The sequence below is a fragment of the Rhamphochromis sp. 'chilingali' genome, assembly GCF_963969265.1.
Source record: "Rhamphochromis sp. 'chilingali' genome assembly, chromosome: 17".
Classification (NCBI taxonomy): domain Eukaryota; kingdom Metazoa; phylum Chordata; class Actinopteri; order Cichliformes; family Cichlidae; genus Rhamphochromis; species Rhamphochromis sp. 'chilingali'.
Genome location: NC_137944.1, coordinates 26,898,102 through 26,916,769, shown reverse-complemented (window position 1 = coordinate 26,916,769; position 18,668 = coordinate 26,898,102). Strand labels below are relative to the sequence as shown.

General features: G+C 41.1%; 1 protein-coding gene across 2 annotated transcripts; it reads left to right on the top strand.

Annotated features, from left to right (window-relative positions):
• The first annotated feature begins 534 nt into the window (after window positions 1-534).
• Window positions 535-13,494, top strand: tfap2e (transcription factor AP-2 epsilon). 2 transcript variants are annotated; one of them, XM_080863506.1, is made up of 7 exons: window positions 535-670; window positions 3,538-3,981; window positions 5,728-5,782; window positions 9,065-9,296; window positions 11,663-11,781; window positions 12,304-12,442; window positions 12,753-13,494. In XM_080863506.1, exons 1-7 carry the CDS (start codon window positions 632-634, stop codon window positions 13,012-13,014), a joined length of 1,290 nt encoding a protein of 429 aa, XP_080719632.1. In that variant the 5' UTR covers window positions 535-631; the 3' UTR covers window positions 13,015-13,494. The 2 variants fall into 2 exon arrangements, with proteins under 2 accessions (XP_080719632.1, XP_080719633.1); XM_080863507.1 differs by lacking the exon at window positions 535-670 and adding an exon at window positions 1,220-1,462.
• The last annotated feature ends 5,174 nt before the right edge of the window (window positions 13,495-18,668 follow it).

Here is an 18,668-nt window from a genome sequence, read left to right as displayed (position 1 = left end):
AAACTTCTTCCGTTATCCACATTTCCAGAGTTTTAGTTGTTTCAATTATTAGGCTGGTAATTAAATTATAGTGAAGCTATTAATAAAACAATATGTGGTGGGAAAAAAAACCTCAGCACAGAGAACAAAGTGTTTAGTTATGACATCGTTTTACTGGACGCTGAAAGTCTTAAATTGGCGCATATCAGTCATCTAGCAACAAGAATTAAATGCTGTAGCGGATGTTAGACTTACTCAGAAATGCGGGGAAAATTTTATTTTTATTTGAGTTCTGGAATATTTCTAAGTATTAAAGTGAATTTTTGATTAGGTTGATAATTTGTCAGGCCATTATCACCAATCAGCTATGTTTAACCCCTCCACCGCTGATCCTATGGTCCTCACACCAACCGTGACAAAAGTTTTCAGTTGCCCCCCTCCTCGACTCGTGTCACCTACCGCCCTCTTTTGTGTTTTTTCTAACACCCCCCCCTCCTCACACCCGGCTCTATTCTCTGACTCATCCATACAAACTACTGCATCGTCTCTCAAAGTAACTCACTCCCCTCTGCACCTTCAGCCTGTCTCCTCTCTTCTCTCCATCCATCTCTAACCCCTCAGCTGCAGCTTGACGTACAGCCCGAGCGCCATCATGCTCTGGAAATCCCGAACTAAAACTGACAACGCGCAGGTAAAGTTTTATTTTCATTGGTGGGCTCTGTGAGTCTGTTATGTTTTATATAGAAGCGCGTAAAAAGGTGCACACGTCTTTTTAAAATGTATTTATTTTTTTATGACAGAAGATAATTTAAGTCGGTTCAAACCGTGAAATACTCAAGGTGTATTAAAAAAGTTGAAACAATTAAAATAATTTAGATTTTTAAACCATCCCTCTAAAATTTCGTGCGTAAAAAGACTAACTTTTTAACGTAGACGTTAAAAGAATCACGGGAGATGATTTCCTTGTTGAAAATGTGAATTTTTGAGGGATATTTACTACTAATAAAACCCATCTGGGGTCTTACTTCGTGCGCAAAGCCTGCATGATGCTATTTTAAAAGGCAACAATAAAGCTAACGGTACAATCAGCGTGGGGCAAAACAAGCAAGCGAAGGAATATATCTCTTTAAGAGAAGTGGCTCCTCTCGACCCCTCCCCTTATTCTGCCGGGTGCGCGCAAAACCTATAAGTAGTGCGCTCATGGAGAGGCTGCAGGACTCTGTGTTGTGTTGTACGCGCGTGTTCGTATCTGGCAGCTGCTTTTCATCTGCGCGTAAAGAGCTCCGGCAGACAGAGAGATAAGGAAAAGTAAATATCAGCACCTCTGAATTGAATGGACCTTTAATAAAGGCCTGGATTACATCTGGGAACATTTTTTGTGACACCTTATGAGCCGTGGGAAGCCTTCGACTCCCGTTGAATTTTAAATTTTGGGGATCTGTCCAGACTGGTCCAGATGTTAATCCACACCTATTCAGCTATGGTAAGTTGGACAGAGTCGTTCTGGGTTGTTTTTTTTTGTTTGTTTTTTTAGTATTTTCAGGGCTGCTGGTGTCTGTTAGTCGTTACTGTAACACAAATTTACAAGGATTTTGTTTTTTGCATTAGAAATGTCAGTAAACCTTATAGAACGTGCGTAAAACAATTGCAGCTGGCGGTAAAACAAATTAACAAAATTGGAGTATATTAAGATACAGAAAAAAACTTAAACAGTCCGTTGAATTCTTTACAGCAGCTGTCAGCTTACAGAGTAATAGTAATTCATGTTTATTGTTTTCTAAATCATATAAGATTTGTGGTTCAACCGTTGCTGTTAATTCGGTTTCCTGTAGAAGTGGTTCCAAAGAATCACAGATACTTCAAAAATTTGACTTTACTGACACTGCGCCGCGCATCTGTCCCAGAGATGCTCTTTGTCTGTCTGCACACGGTCACAGCAGCTGAGACAGTGACCATGAGGAGTCCACACGGTGGAAAGATGCTCATCTTTTTCTGTGTTTTGCAGTTTTTTTATATAGAGAGAATTTGGGGAATAAAATTTGAAATGCACAAGTACGCACAATCAGTATGAGTAATTGTAGTACTGAATATCGACCTTGATCACAAATATGAAAGCCCATAATAATATTAATTTAAAGTTATTAGGTTGCATTTCTTTGAGAGATGATTTGAGTGGGTTTTAATGGCCTGGCAGCAGTCAGTCTCTCTGACATGTTTTATAGTTATGTACCAAAGCGGATCTCGGCTTACATTCTGTGCAGCCGGCCTCCGGGTTCTCCCAAGGATCTTAATAAAAACGCATGGGGAACCATCCCTGGGCCACTGTGGTCCCAGTCTCAGGAACAGTCTGCCTCAGGGAATGGTGGACTGCACCTCAGTGGAGATTTAAAAAAAAAGAAAAAGAAAGAAGAAGAAGAAACCCGAAGACATAATTATTTTCACTTTTACTTAAGGTGTCTTCTCATTTGTGGCCCATCAGTTACCTTATAATCTTACCTTTCTTCTCTTTCTTTATTTTTTCTTTATTATTTATGACTCTCGTTTGTTGACATTTTCGATATTTACAGTGTATTTTTTAATTTAAAAAAAACATTTTGCTGTTTGTTGTTATAAAACTTTTGCAAATATCTGTTTGTCTGTTAATTGTTTTGCCCATTCTTTCCTTGTTGCCCGAAATGCACTTTTTCATTCATCTGTGGGTGAAAGGCGGTGCACGAATAAAGCTGTGCCGGGCTGACCGATATCTGCTTTTAAGGCGGCATTTTTGGCAGGGAGATAATGGACATTGTTTCCACCACAACAGCATCGATCAGGTTGACCCAGCTTTGAGAAAAAAATCAAATTTCACCGGGATGCGTGTGTGTGTGAGCCCAAATGTAGGCTAGGGGACTACATGTTTGCGCACACACACACACACACACACACACACACACACACACACACACACACACACACACACAGCGTGAACATACTGGCATCTCTTTTAATAAGAGAGGTCAAACTTGTGAAGTCACATTGAATTATCGTTTGGTTTCGCGCGCCTTGCCAGCATGAATGAACCCCTCTTTTGCTTTAATTTTCACTCGTGGGGTCAGTTTGTGTTTGTTGACGCAGTCCCTGATTATTTACAGATGGAGCCTCCTCCCGGAGCGACGTGCTGCTGTTGTTATTGTTGCTGTGCGTTACCTGTCCTTTGTGCAGTTCTTTGGTGGCAGTGACCTTTCTGACACTTTTCAACAGCGATGCCAAGGGCGTCTTCTGCCACGGCGCATCACTTCAAGCGCAGCTGCTATTTCCATCCCTCCCTAATGAAATGGAAATATTTATTTATGGATTCACGACTTTTATTTTGGACACATTAAAACTTTTTTTCATATTTTAATTTTGCGTTTTTGTGACTTATTTGTTTCTTTTATTTTTCCTTTTTAAAATCTCGATTCCTTTATGGAAATAACGCTTTGGTTTAAAATATTTTTTCTCTGAGCTCAATGTTTTTAACCCTGAAACTCTGAGCACGTTGAGCTCCTGATATGAAACAAACTTTCTGATTCTCTGCAGGACCGCGCAGACGGACTAAGCGGCTCTTCGCCGAGCGGGCGCCTTTCCCAGCTGTCCTCCCTGAACCAGGCCGCCTACTCCTCGGCTCCCCCGCTCTGCCACACTCCGGCCTCAGACTTCCAGCCTCCCTACTTTCCACCCCCCTATCCACAGTCTTCACTGCCATACTCTCAGAGCCAGGACTCTGCTTATTCCCACCTGTCAGACCCCTACCCCTCCATCAACTCCATCCATCAGCACCAGCAAGCAGCGTGGCACTCGCAGAGGTCGCGCTCCGAGGAAGGGGGGCTACTATCACAGTCTCACCGGGCTTTGAGCCTGGACCCCCGTCGGGAGTATCCAGCTGTCCCGCGGCTGCTGCACGGTCTCGGGGAAGGGGCTGCAGCTCTCGGAGACGGTCCTCTCGGGATGCACCTGGGACATCACGGCCTGGATGATCTTCAGGTGACTTTTTTGTTTTTCCGCTTGTGTTGCGTTGGCACTGCTGCTCGAGAAGTCCGTGCGTAAAAGTCAATCGGCACACGATAAAGACGCACGCATTTTTTCTTAAAACGCTCGTATTTGTTGTGCTTCAATAATTATCCTTTACGACAATGAAATATTTTAAAATTAGCTTATGTAAATAAATACTACTAAATTCTACTAAATACTAGAAAACGCGCAGTGCGGCGAAAAGGCCTCAGGGCAATTTATCTTTAATTCCAAATAAGAGTTTATAAAGATGCAGGCCACACTAAAACATCTACATAAAAAGCGAAACGTGTAATTTACAACTCTGGTAATTAATTTAAAAGTATTTTTTATGTTATTTCTTTGTTTTTTTATTTTTTAAAACACCTTCAGAGCTGCAGTTTTATATTTTTCCCTAAAAATTGATACTTTAATTTTAGCGTCTGACACAAAAACAGCAAAGGAAACAGCAGCACGCTGATTTCTCAAGACAAGAGAAAAATATTCTTTAAATTTCTAAATCTCTACATCTTACAGTTGTCTGTTTTCCTGCTTTATCCGTTTGTGCTGGACATGATCAATAACGACATGTCTTAGATGGTTTTTATATCAGTTAATGTTTCAGTTTTATTACTTGAAATCTTTTTGTATATACGTTTTTTTTCTAAGCTTTTTTTAATGGATTATCCACAATAAAAACGATACCCTAAAATATGAATATAAAAAACTGCATTCGTTAAATGAATGATAGCAATTTGGCCTCACTCCATTTTATTATCCACTCCAGCATTATCCTCCGTCTCGCGCAGACACAAAGTGATTCTGCAGCCTTTTTGCCTTCTGCAGGTTTTTAGGGGGAGAAGAATAGTTTCTATGGTTTATTGAGCAGTCAGCTTCCCTGCAGCAGGTGCAGCTGCAGACGCTGTTTGTTGCCTCCTCGCAGAAGAAAAAAAAAACACACACACAGACACACACACACACACCGAGACCAATTGATCTGCACGGTCATTAACAGAAAAGAAACGTCTGAGAGGAGCGCCGGGCGAGGAGTCAACCCGGGCATGTTGCTGTTAAACGCTCCCACTTGACAGGGACTTTTATTTGATTAATGGATTATATCCTCCGCGTTTGAACCCTCTCATAGTGTCAGCACAAAGGAGGCAACATGAGACTCGGGCCCTGCAACATGATTTTACTTTCAATCAGAGAAAACTCCAAATGTTTCTAATTTAGTCTTTGAATCGCTGAGCCACACTTCACTTATCAGTAAATCGCATTTTCTTAAGATTTAAAAATATATATTTATTTATTTTTACCTAACACATATTATGCAGATGTATTAATGATTTTTATGTTGCTTTATGTTGCTTTTTCTGTCCAAAAAATAGCCTTTGTTCCAAACGTTTTATTGCTTTAGGCTTAAAAGAATTGAAATGAAGTGACATGTCTTCTTTTTGATTAAACAGAAATGTAAACTGCTTTGTGCGTCACAACTTCAACTCATTTACTTTCTCTGTTGCACAAAACAACTTGCACTAAATCAAATTTGCTTTTATTATTTACTTCGATATTGATGGTGCTCATATGTGCTGTGAGGGGAAAGTAAATGTTGGACCTTCCATCTTGCTTTGGCCTGAGAGAGACAAGCTGTATATCTCTGTGTGTGTCTCTGTGTGTGAGTGTGTGGTGGCTCTGAGGCCGGTGGATAAATGATAGTGACTGTCTGTCTGTCTGACACAGGGAATGGAGGAAGGATCAGCCTTGGGCATCCTCGACCACTCTGTCATTAAAAAAGGTAAGAGGTAGAAGAGCTGCGTGTGCGTCTGTGTGTGCACGTGTGCGTGTGTGTGTGTGTCAGAGAGCAAGAGAGAAAAGATCAATTGTGTATGTGTGCATTTGTGTCTAAGTGTGCACCTATATAATTGTGCCATACACGCTGAAGGGGATTTTGTGTTTAGGGGCACTCCAACACCAGCCTCTCTCACTCTCTTGCACTCTCTCTCTCTCTTACACACACACACACACACACACACACACACACACACACACGCACACATGAACACACACTCTCTCACACACTATAAATAATTCTGTTTTGCTATTTCATTTGAAGTCAAGAAGTCCTCTAATACTCAGCTGCAGACTTCACCCCAAAGGCACACATTCTTAATGAACTGTTCATGGTCATATGAGAGTGTGTACGTGTGTGTCTGTGAGTGTGTGTGTGTTAGGCTTAGAGTGAGGAGCAGAGAGAAGTGGGGCAAGGAAGAAAAGGGAGGGGAACATGATAAAAGAGGAGTTGTGGAGAAATTTGCAGAGTACGATCACACTAATATTACCGACTCCGAGTGGCAGAAGACACAGGGGCGCGATTAGAAAATTCATGTTGGATTTGTAGCTGGTGTCGAGCGCGATGCTTTGAAAACAGATAGACGCCCTGCTCAGGTGCATTTTTAAAAAAAGGGAGGTTTTGCACAAAAACAGGCTAAAGATGGCACCCACTGTGTTATGAAATGACTGACAGAATAAGAGAAATAACACTAAGCAACATTGGTTCTTTGTTGTATTTCTTTAGAACGAGAAAAACTTCAAATTTAAACATGCATGCACAATAAAAAAACAAAACAAAAACATTCTGTGCTTCTTTTACTGCACAAAACCTTAAAAATCCTAACTGGTCTGGCCGTCCACACCTTAAAGTTTCCCCCGAAACTGCTGCTTGATTTGGTGTAATTCTCCAAATCAAGCCCTGGGAGCGGCTTTACACATTTCTGGTTTCATTCAGACTGCCTGAAGCTCTCTGCTGCAGTCATCTGATGAAGTGACAGTGATTCCACTTGTTTGCCAAACGCTTAGAATTGATCAATTACCGCAGCGAGACTCTCCACGGCGAGCACTCGCAGCAGATAGCAGAGCAAACCTAGAGCCCTTATGAATAAGAAAATCCATGGGGGAGAAAAAAATGAGATAGAGTATAAGGGGGGAAGAAGACAAGCAAGGAGGGAGAAGGGGGGGGGGGGTACGACAAGTGGGAGGCACACGAAAGAGTCAAGCAAGAGAGTGAAAGATGATAAGAGAAAGAGAGGGAGGGGCAGGGAGATGACAAAGGAGGGGAGCTTTGGAGAAAAACTCTGCTGCTCTGCGGCCTCGTCGCCTGGCTAATCGGCTCGTTGTGAATGAGGCGATTTTAGAGATTGTGTGCAGTTTGGGGGAATCTGCGCTGCACAGCAGGGAGTTGCAAAGAGGCCACCCGCCGTTGAGCACCCTCTCAGTGCAACGAGGGAGCTGGCACGCCAGCGTTAGTACAGTTTTACAGACAATGTTTCTTTCAAAAGACTGAAAGGAGAAGATAGATTGCAGAGCCATGAGGCATGGAACGACCACAGGAAGTGAGGCTGAGGGAATTATTATTACATGAGTTAAATAAGTCCTCAACTTCAACCTTCAACTAAAAGATCTGATTCTTTCACATGAAAGAGACATACGTGCAGATTGATTCAAGGTTTCTTTAACCAGAGATTCTTTTGGATTTCTAAGATCTTTGACTGCTTCATTTTATTCCTTAACCTTCAAAATTTTGAGTCCTGATCATTGAGGACAGCTAAGCCTAACACTGTGTGTTATCGCAGTATGCCTTCTTCTTCTCCTCCTTCGGATGTTCCCTTCAGGGATTGCCTGCTTGACTGATTTGCATCCATCTCATCCTCTGTCACACCAACCCTCTGCATGTCCTTGGTATCTGAATATGAGATTTTTGAATAATTATTAATAATTATAAGACTCAAAATGATGAGCATCAAAATCTATTTATGCTCCCCTCCACAAAAATATTGGCTTAGGATTTAAAGTTTCTCGTCATCATCATCGTCATCGGTGATACTCAGACTAGAGATTTAACTGTGTGTATCTCACCTTAAAGGACTGGATCTCCTAAATTAAAATAAATAAAATAAAACAACATATTTCCATGTTCTTTGGTCACTTAAAGCGCTCATCACAAACCACATAATCCCCATTTTGAGACTATCCAGGGACCTTTATAGCCTGTCAGCCCTCATTTCGCTCTCTCTGTCTTCATTTCCTGTCCTCTCTCTACCGTTAACTCTATATAAACATGTCTATCTCTCTCACATCGCTTCACTAAATCCCAACAGTTTGAGTTTATTGTTGATTTTGCACGCACAACATTGCAGTGAAGGAGGATGGAAATATGTCTGTGCTGCTTATATTCAAATTTAAAAGCAAAATAATTCACCAAAGACAGTCTCTTCATAACTCTGGATGACATATAGTTAGCAGTTTTTATTACTGTGCACATAAATCGTTTCTAAAGGAGCATGCTGATGTTTTAAAAGTCATTTGGCCACAGTGTGTGAATACGGAGAAAACTGAATCTGTGGCAGGAGGCGAAAATTATAGACATATAAATCTGAAAACACTAAAGATTAAAGCACAATGAGAACACATTAAACAGACGAGGAGCAGATCTAAGGACTCTTTGTATCCTTCCAAGGAAATGCAGTCTTAAAGCAAATCGTCTGACTTCCTTCACTCTTCTCAATTCAGAGGATTTCTGCTCAAATAGAAAGTAATTTCATCATCGCCCAACATAAACATTGGAGAAAACAAAATCTGCCCCTGCCCCTGCTGCTCAGGTAGCAACAGGTACACTGAGTGTTACACCCGAGTAGCCTTCGATTGCTGACTCTGGCCAGTCACCTGAAGGTTTCTCTGTGTAACTTCTTAGCTCGATTTAAAATAGTTAAGTGCAAATTGAGCTCTTCGAGGTGCGAAGCGAAGCTATTTAAGAATGCGCAGTTAAAATGCAACCACCTGCAGCTTAAGGAACAGAATCAACAAGCAGCGCTCCAGAATTAGAGCTGTCGACGCAGGGGAGAACATTGCACTGAATAGATTAATCAGGAGGGGAGGAGCACGCTGTCACACAGTCATTCACACAACACAATCGTCGCCACACATGACATATGTTAAGATTGATGATCTGTATCCTTTTATCCCTCCTCATCCAGTCTTTGTTGCTTTAATAATCACCTTTCATCCCCCTTTTGCCCCACAGTTCCCATCCCGTCCAAGCTGAACGGCTCGTCCCTGTCCGCCTTGTCCATCGGTAAGGAGGGTCTCGGAGTGGGGTGCGTCTCCAACCCGGCAGAGGTCTTCTGTTCAGTCCCGGGTCGCCTGTCGCTGCTCAGCTCCACCTCCAAGTACAAGGTGACAGTTGGGGAGGTGCAGAGACGCCTCTCCCCACCTGAGTGCCTCAACGCTTCTCTGCTGGGAGGAGTCCTCCGCAGGTGAGAAGCAGACGGGGAACGAGAGGGTGCGACTTAGATGTAAAGATGTTTTTATTTAGTTGGGCTTTAAAGATTAAAGCACAAGAAAAATACAAACCTTTTCTTTTTTTAATGAATGGAAAAATGCTAACTTTACCTCATTAGGACCCAAAAATGCGGTAAAACGGAGCAGTCCCCAGCAGGAGCATCTGTTACTGGTTGAACTGGTTGAATTTGATCTTCTGTAACAGGGATGTCACACTAATTTTACATCATGGGCTACATGAAACCTAGTTTGATCTTAAGTAAGGCGTCAGGCCAGTGAAACTCTTCTTTCTGTCAGTGTAAAGAAGTTCAACTACACATTTAATCCCAGAGATAAGAAGACGCTCCGACAGCCCGACTCTTTGGACTTAATTTGTGAGAAATTAATATGTAAAATTACAGAAAAGATTTTGGTAGCTTTCAAGTCCAAGACTGTTAGGTAATTATAAAACAGAAAGTTTTTGTTAATTCACAGAAAATGTAAAAAAATAAAAATAAAAAATCTGTATATAATAATAAATTTCTGCATTTGACGGTGAAAAAACAAGAACTATTCTGTCATTTAAATGTTTATAATTAATAAATTTCTTTGGTATAGTATGAGTGTCCATGGAGGAGATCTTCATCTGTAGGAAAAAGCTCTAAAACATGATACAAAATACAGTTTAAAGTCCAAAATATTTGCTCTTCTCTAAATTTTCATGGGCCGCCCTTTGTGCCGGATTGAAGTCTTTGCTGGACCCATTCTCGCCCCTGGGCCTTATGTTTGGTACCCGTGCTATATAATACGCTTTACCTTCTAGGTGCTGCTTTATGACACAACACAAAGCAGGAAAATGCACATGTGACTTGTTTATCTTCTTCAGAGAGGTATAAAAAACCAAACAATAACCAGGATTTATGGGAAATGTAGTCTAGAAACACAACAGCACAAGAAAACTACACAGGAACTACATTTTCCGTATTTTTGACCTTTGAGCGTGGGATCAAGTTACCACTCCAGTCAGGCTCTTTTATCATCAAATAGAGGAGAAATAATAAACGAGGACCAACAATGACCATGATATTTAAAAATGAAATATTTATATAATGGCAATAATAAACAGAGTCTAATAATGTTTAATATTATGATATTATGAATTATGAATCACACAGCTGTCATTTCAGTTCTCTCTTCTGCACTTCATTAATATCTCTATTGTGAATTCTTTTTGGCCACATTAATCATGTCGCGTTAGTTATTGTAACGGTCTCACTCTTTACAATACACGCCATACATTAGGACGTTTCTGCTTTCAGCTTTTCAGAATAAGATTGATTTTAGTCTAACTACAGGACCAGCGCCGAGGACCCAAAATAGGTCATGAGACTAAATCACAAGAGAAGCAATGCGGTTTAATGAACTACGGCCTCGGGGCGAGAGAACAACTTCATGATTTGAGTTGCAGGCTGAAATACTTTGAGAGGACATAATTAAAAGATCTAAAGGGCCGTAAAAACCCAGTGCCTCCCCTGCAGAGAGATACAGATACCCCAGTGATAACAATACATCGCTGCCTATCACTTTGAGGTATCGCTGCTTAATCCACTTTATGCTTTTGCAGATTAAGAAATGAACCCTATTCCAATTATTTGGTACCTGGTTACTTTGGAAATTGGTGCAGTGTTGCAGATTTTGAAGATATTTGTTTTATTCTGTATGTTTGTTATGATTTGGTTCATTTTTATGAATAAATGAATTTATGAGAAATGAATATTTTAACGTGTAAAACATTACAGTTTGTAAAGTGGCTTAAACTCGCATATGATGCATAAATCAGTCCCTATTTCATATTAATATGAAATGTAGAAATATTTAAGGGATTTTTTGATAACACTGCCTTACTATGCTTCTTCTAAAGTAGTATTTTTAATGCAGAATATCTTTTTACACTGTAGAATTACTTATTTCATATATTACTGCCCATCATCTACCTTAAATTTAAAGGTTATTGCAAAGAAAATCGTATGTGTCTCCAAACATAAAGTCTATATGAATTATGTGTTGAGGTCTGAAGAGCTTTAGTAAATCAACAATGAGCAGGATTCATTGGCTTTAAATTTTACTTGAATATAAAGAGGCAAAGCAGAAAAACATTGAGAAGAATACTGGATAGCATCAGAGCTGACAGGGAACATAGGGAGAGTTTAGCTTCGTGCACACACACACGTACAGAGGGACACAAAGAAGCACACCACAACAAAAGTCATAAAGACAAACACACTCGCACGCACGCACACACACAAATACACAAGAAGCATCTCCTAAAACTGCTCCCTCTGTTTCCCTGTCCCCCCCTCAGGGCGAAGTCAAAGAATGGTGGCCGCTGTCTGAGAGAGCGTCTGGAGAAGATTGGCCTCAACCTGCCCGCCGGGCGACGCAAGGCAGCCAACGTCACTCTGCTAACATCTCTAGTGGAGGGTAGGAAAAACACACATGCAAACACACACGCACACATATATACACAGAGGCACGTACACATATACAGTGACCTGCATACATCCTGACAGATAGAGACACATATTCACACAGCAAAATCCCTGCGTGAGCACACATGAATAAACAGCCACAGCATGGATGGCTGCATGCGTGCGCACAAGTGCACGCACACACACACACACACACACACACACACACACACACACACACACACACACACACACACACACAGACAGACATGGAGGGTGTCCTTTAAAAAACTGCAGCTGTAGCCAGAGAGCAGTGAACTGTTTGAGTGGTGAAAGTGAGCGAAGTGGTTAGTGAGTTTATCTTGACCTGACCCGAACAGTCAGTTGTGTATATTTAAAAGTCTTTATCTGAATAATTACTTGATTTAAACTAAACTGAAGCCCTGAACGTGAAAAAAACAACAACCCATAAATCCATGTGCAAATTTCAGCTCGAGCTTCTTTTTAATCCAAACTCCCTCTTCTCCTCGTTCAGGTGAGGCCGTCCATCTGGCGCGCGATTTCGGTTACGTGTGTGAAACAGAGTTCCCAGCCAGAGCCACGGCCGAGTATCTGTGCAGGCAGAGCGAGCCGGACCAGCTCCCAACGCGACGCAGCATGCTGCTCGCCACCAAGTGAGTGGCTGGTCTCTTCTTCTGCTCATTTCACTCTTGAATTAATCTTGCATGAAATAGCTTTTAAAGCATGAGGCTGGTGATATTCAGCGTTTCTTCTTGCTTTCAACTAACAAAAACCAGCGCCATTCTGTTTCTCAGAAGTGGTCAGACATGAAGATTTAAAAAGTTAGTTTGTGTGTTGTTTGTGGACTGCAAGAAGAATGATGAGATCATTATAGTTGCCATTTAAAGAGAACTCCTGTTAGGTATGAAGGTCTAACAGATCACGGTCGAATGCTTCTAAAAGGCTGATCTTGTTTCTTCTCAGGGAAATCTGTAAAGAGTTTGTGGACCTCATGTCCCAGGACCGCTCCCCGCTAGGTGCCAGTCGACCCACCCCCTGCCTGGAGCCGGGCGTCCAGGGAAGCCTCACCCACTTCAGCCTGCTCACCCATGGCTTCGGTACACCCGCCATCTGCGCGGCGCTCTCCGCCTTCCAGAGCTACCTGATGGAGGCGATCAAATTGCTGGACAAAGGAGAGGGTGGAGGGAAGAGCCACCACGACAAGGAGATGAAGCACCGCAAATAGAGGGAGGGGAACACATGTGTGGATGAATGCATGGATGGATGGATGAGAGGCAGAAGGGAAGAGAAAAGAGGGAGAAAAGACTTGACTGACACCCTCTGCATCTTTACCTTTGCCCTCAGGATACAAACTGAGACTTTTACCTCCTCGAAACCTCTATAGCCCCTCCCCTCTCACTGAGGAGGCGGGGCTTATGATGATATCTGTACTGTAATGTGTGTCCACAGCCACCTCGCTCAAAATGACGCATGGACCTCTCTTCTCAGTAGCTGGTTGGTGTCACGATGGCGTCTTTTCAGGATGAGTTTTCACTTATGGCAGTATGCTTTTGGTTATTTCCCCCTGCCTTTTATTTACTTTGGTAAACATGCCACTATTATGTGTGTGTTAGAAGCCCCCGCTGTCATCACACACACACACACACACACACACACACACACACACACACACACACACACACACACACACACACACACACACACACACACACAAAGAAAGTTTTAACTGAACTCATCTGGGAAGCGCCATAAGCCATATCCGAGACAAAAACCTGCTCTTTGCCCCTCTCTGGAACTTTGGAAGCCTTTTTGATCCATCCGATTGGACAAACCCAGCTTCCATTTGCAGTCCTTCATGGTGGGTGGTCATGGGAAATCGAGTTCTCTGGATTCTCTAGCAGCAAGGGTGAAGGAAGGCACGAGAGGCAGCTAAAGAAGATTTGTTTTCTTTTATTTTGAAGTACTGCGTGTTGGTAACTTAAGAAAATAACACAAATCATTTTGTACTTTCTGTGTATGTTTATTATTAATGTTATTACTGTTGTTATTATTATTGTATTACAGCATAAATGTAATATATTATTAAAGAATTAAGAACTGAGTGGTGGAGTTTCTCGTTTTTGATACAGTATAAAAACAACAACAACAGCACCTTGAGGTGCAGCTGAATGGTACTGGCCACTGCTTTTATTTGCCTTGATTGTAAATCTCTGTGCCTTTTATTTTTATTGATCCCCATGGGCAAAGTTCCAACAGAAATGTCATAGCAAGGACTGCATCCAACACCTAAAGCTGCAGTAGGCAAAAATTTGCACGAGGCACAATAAATCCTAAATTTGAGGAAGAAACAAAGAAAAAAAACCAGCCTGTGCTCCTCTACCTCCCACCAGATGAGCACAGGGACAATGTATGTGCTTTATAAGAGGTAACGCATAAGAGCATACTGACTCCTGGCTTCACACATGACTTAGACCCTGCTCTCAGAGGTGAAAGTCTTCAGAGTGTCAAACCAAATTGGCTAAAATCTTCAGTTACAGGCTGGTTTTTCTAAAGCTTGAAAGCAGAGCCCAGAGGAGATGCAGGAGTCTACTTCACTCTCAGAAAAAATGTCACAAAGCAATCACCCCGAGCCCAAAGTGACGCCGTTAGGACCAAAAGCCCAAACCCAAAAGAAAAGTTACATTTACATTATTAAACAGAAAATCAGTAGATGTTAGGATCAGTCTGTCACTGACAAATTTCAACAGCAGCCAGATACTGCTAAAAAAAAAAAAAAAGAAAATGAAAGGAAAACATTTTAATCAGAGTATCAAGTCAGTAAATATTCTGGGATATTGATGTGGTCAGCTAAGTAGACGAGGGGGTTGTTAATCAGTTTCAGCTGCTTCGGTGTTAATGAAATTAAAAACAGGTGCACTTGAGGGGCAACAATTAGACAACCCCCAAAACAGTGGCTAGGGGTCAGCGTACCTATAGCACGAGGCGATACTTGGACCCTACAGAGTGTGTGTTAGGTAATCTGGCTCCTCTGGGATGGCACATAAATAGAGGTCATTTCCACAAGTTTAGCTGTGTCTCACCACAGTCTCAAAAGAAGGACAGTTACCCAAGAGAGCTGGAGAGGGGAGGGAAATGTTGTTAACCCATTAGCAGCACCGGAATCTGCTCCTTTGTCCAAAGAGGAAAATGATGAGCACTGCACCTGTTTTCCTCCCCTCACCTCAACCGGTCTCAAAAGATAGCTGCCCCTCTCTGTGCCTGGTTCTGCCAGGTTTTTCTTCCTGTTAAAAGGGCGTTTTTCCTTCCCACTCTTGCCAAGTGCTTGCTCAAAGGGGGTTGTTTAATTGTTGGGATTTTCTTTGTATTATTTTCGAGTTTATAATTTACAAGTGGCTTCCGGCAGCCGTTGTTGTGATTTGGCACAAAATAAACAAAATTGAATTGAATTGATTTGAATTGCCAGACCTAAAAAATGGCCTCCAGCAGCACTGTTGTGACTGTCTCTGACCATTATTATTATTATTATTATTATTATTATTAATAAAAGCCAGAGAGAGCTTTTGGTTAGTGAAGCCATGTTTTAAATCCTTGATCTGAATCCTCGAAGCTTTTGTTCTAAAACCACATTCTGGATCATTTTCCTTTCTGATTCTAAAAATGACAGTAATTTCCAAAATAAATGTCTTTTTTTCCCCAATTGTACATGTACATAATCTCCTAAATGAGAATATAAACTAATCGAAAAATTGTTTACTGAGATCACAGAGAGAGGAAGCCAAAGACCGTTCCAACAAAAAGACTTCCAAGCCTTTCAAGAGGATTCAGCCTCTGGTGGAGGTTCAATAAAATTCAGATTTAAGGCACTTATACCTTGGAATAACTTTCGGACCTGGAAGCTATGTCCATCTTTTATACTTTCTATGGCTCCCCAAAGGCCCCAAAAACCGTCAGTGACCCTCTTTTGCATGCAGGCCTCCATCAGAGGCCCCTGTGGAGACAGCAGTGTCACAGCTGCAGCCCTGAGCGCTGTACCTGGGAGTAGTACGACCTCCAGCGCCCAACTAGGCACACCTCAGCTTCCCCTCAACCCATCTGTCTGTTCCACGCGTCTCCCACAGACCACCGCTCATGCTCAGTCCTTCACTTTATTTAACCAGAATGAGACGCTAAGCACAATTACTGCTTTCCAGGGAACACACACATACATGTCGCCTGCTCATACATTCTCAAACATCTCTACCTGCCGTATCTCCCCTTCTCTCCTCCCATCTCATTACCCTCTTGTGTGAGCGCCCTCACCCCTCCCACCCCATCCCTTCATCTCCGTCTCTGTAACCTAACTCCCCCCCCACCACGCCTTTTCTCTCCCTCTATGTGACACTCAGCAGGGCCGCTCTCCATCTCTCTCTGTGCCTCCAGGCAAACATATGCTGCTCTTCCCGTCAGATTCCGGTGTGTTTGAGAGAGGAGGGATTGTTTAATGTTTATTAATCACCTGTCTGTGGCGGAGAGAGGAGATGGGATGATGGAGCCACACACACGCTGCCTCTCCCTCTCTCATACACATGGGTTTACAGTCGCTCTAACACACACCAGCTCAGCTGTGAGGTTGGCCTGGTTTTCTTATTTCCAGCTGCATGCAAGTGTGCTCGTTTACTGTAATGCTTCTGATACGCAGACAAAACCGATGAACTTCTTGTTTCAGCTTCTTGTTAGTGAATCACAAAGATTCCTTTCTTTTATTTCCACTTAAAGGTTCAGTACTGGACAAATTTTTAGCAATAAAAGGATTTAAATTAGATATAAAAAGGTAAAAATAAACATATCCAGGGTTTAAAGTGTGGACCGTGGTCCAGTGGTGGCCCTCTAAACCATTTAATGCTTACTGAACGCAAGCCTGAATACACTTGATTCATTCTCAGTTTATATTAAACTTTTACAGTTAGAAATCCATTTTTAATCTGTTTTTCTTTATATAAATTTGAGCTGTTTCACTTGATAAAGCCTTCTACTGTATTTTGTTGTCTCTAATTAGTTAAATGCATTTCATGATTTAGTTTTTCCTCATTGAGGTATTTATGTTGCCAAACTTTGCTGTTATTGAGCTATTCTTTAAGCTTTTATATTTAAGGCTGTGTTTGGGGGTTTGGCTACTGTAACAGAAATTCTTAAACTTTTGGTGTAAATGAAGGATATTTTATACTTTTGCAGCAGCACAGAATGATCCAAGGATGTATTTCTCTTTAGTATTTTTGCCAAAAAAATAGAAAAAAGTATTTAAAAACTCAGCTGATGTCCAGAAAAGTAACCACTTCCTCAATACCAGTGAAAAACTAAAAACCAGGACAGTGGAGATAATTAGCAACATAAACCACCGTCCTCTGAGCAGATAAACTGCTTTTTTTAGCCTTTCTAAACACCATCTTTGAATATTTAGGGAGAGAAAAAACTGAGACTGAGCAGACCAACATCGATCTGAAACTGTTTTAGCTATTGTAGCAAAAGTTTACGAGGTTCATCTACTTCTTTTTTTTTCTTTGTGCCCCTCTTTAAAAAAAACAAACCCAAACTTTATCTACTGTTCGGACCTTGATGTAGACTGAATTGGTTAAATTTAAGTCCTCTTATGGAAATTTATAGCTAAAAAACTTCATAACTATTTTATACAAATGCACGAAATTGACTTTGGATGAGAATACTTCTCTTTAAAATTTGAAATGACAATCTCAGGGTGTATATATCAAACTGAACCAATCAGCCGTATGCAATCTTCTCAAATTTCAAGTGAAAATGTAGTTTATAATTTATTTGTATGTGAGGTTGTGAAGTCAGTTGTTCTTTGTTGTTAACCCTTCTTCTGATTACAATATGAACACTTTATTTTGAAAGCCCATTGACTGGTTTGACTGGTCTCTCTGTTAACACCAGAGTAGCTGCCCTGGTATAACCTTGTTATATCATCTTAAATGGAATCAGATTCAGGGGAAGTTGTGTTTTTGTGCTAGCTTTGAAATACCTGCTCACGTGATCAATCAGGACACCTGTAAAATGTAACCTGACTGATAATTAATGTTTAATCTCTTCCTGACAGGTAAATCAAAATGTGGCAGCTCATATTTAACAAACCACACACAGGGCTCACTAGCAAACAATTTCAGCTTGTTCAAAGGTAAATATCATTTAACAGATGCGCGTGGCGATACATTTACCGACATACATAATTAAATCAGTGAATAATGTTTGAGTGAAATCTCAGCAGAGGATTGGAAATCAGCTTGTGCTGCAGCTCGGATTGTGTAGACACACCTGAGATTAACACACCATAACTGGCTGAGCACATTTAACATCTGCCAAGTTAAGCTGTTAAAATAAAAATATATACTGGAGATATGAACACAAGTGTGCAGATAAAGGAAAAGTTTGTGTTTGGCAGAAAGAGAAGATTATTTAAAAAGACTACTTTTAATGTATTTGTATCCAGAAGAAAGAATTACCACAAAATAAGCATTTTTTTAAAGGTTAATACCATTACTTAAAAAAAGAAAAGAAAAACTCAATGAAATTTAGGACAGCGACAGACAAACAGTGCATGATTGTGAAGGTTTATTAAAGAAGTGAATGTTTTGGATTTTATTGAGTGTCAGAATAGTTTGCTGTAACCCTGCAGGTTGTTGTTTCTTTCTTTCTTTTGTTTTCTGGTATGTGGACTGTAACGTGTGGAAATGAAGGAGCAGTTTGTTGTTTGTATGTCTGTGCTGGGCTCTTGTTCATTTCATTCTCTTAAACATGTGAAGTCAAATTGATCATTGGTGGTCAACTGAACCCTATAATAATAGAATATGTCCTGTGTGTGTGTTTAATTCTTCTTAAAAGCTTGCA

Coding starts and splice junctions, on each gene's coding strand:
- tfap2e (XM_080863506.1), top strand. CDS start 632: ATGCTCTGGAAATCCCGAACTAAAACTGACAACGCGCAG. Junction 671..3,537: donor CTAAAACTGACAACGCGCAG/GTAAAGTTTTAT, acceptor GATTCTCTGCAG/GACCGCGCAGACGGACTAAG. Junction 5,783..9,064: donor CCACTCTGTCATTAAAAAAG/GTAAGAGGTAGA, acceptor TTTGCCCCACAG/TTCCCATCCCGTCCAAGCTG.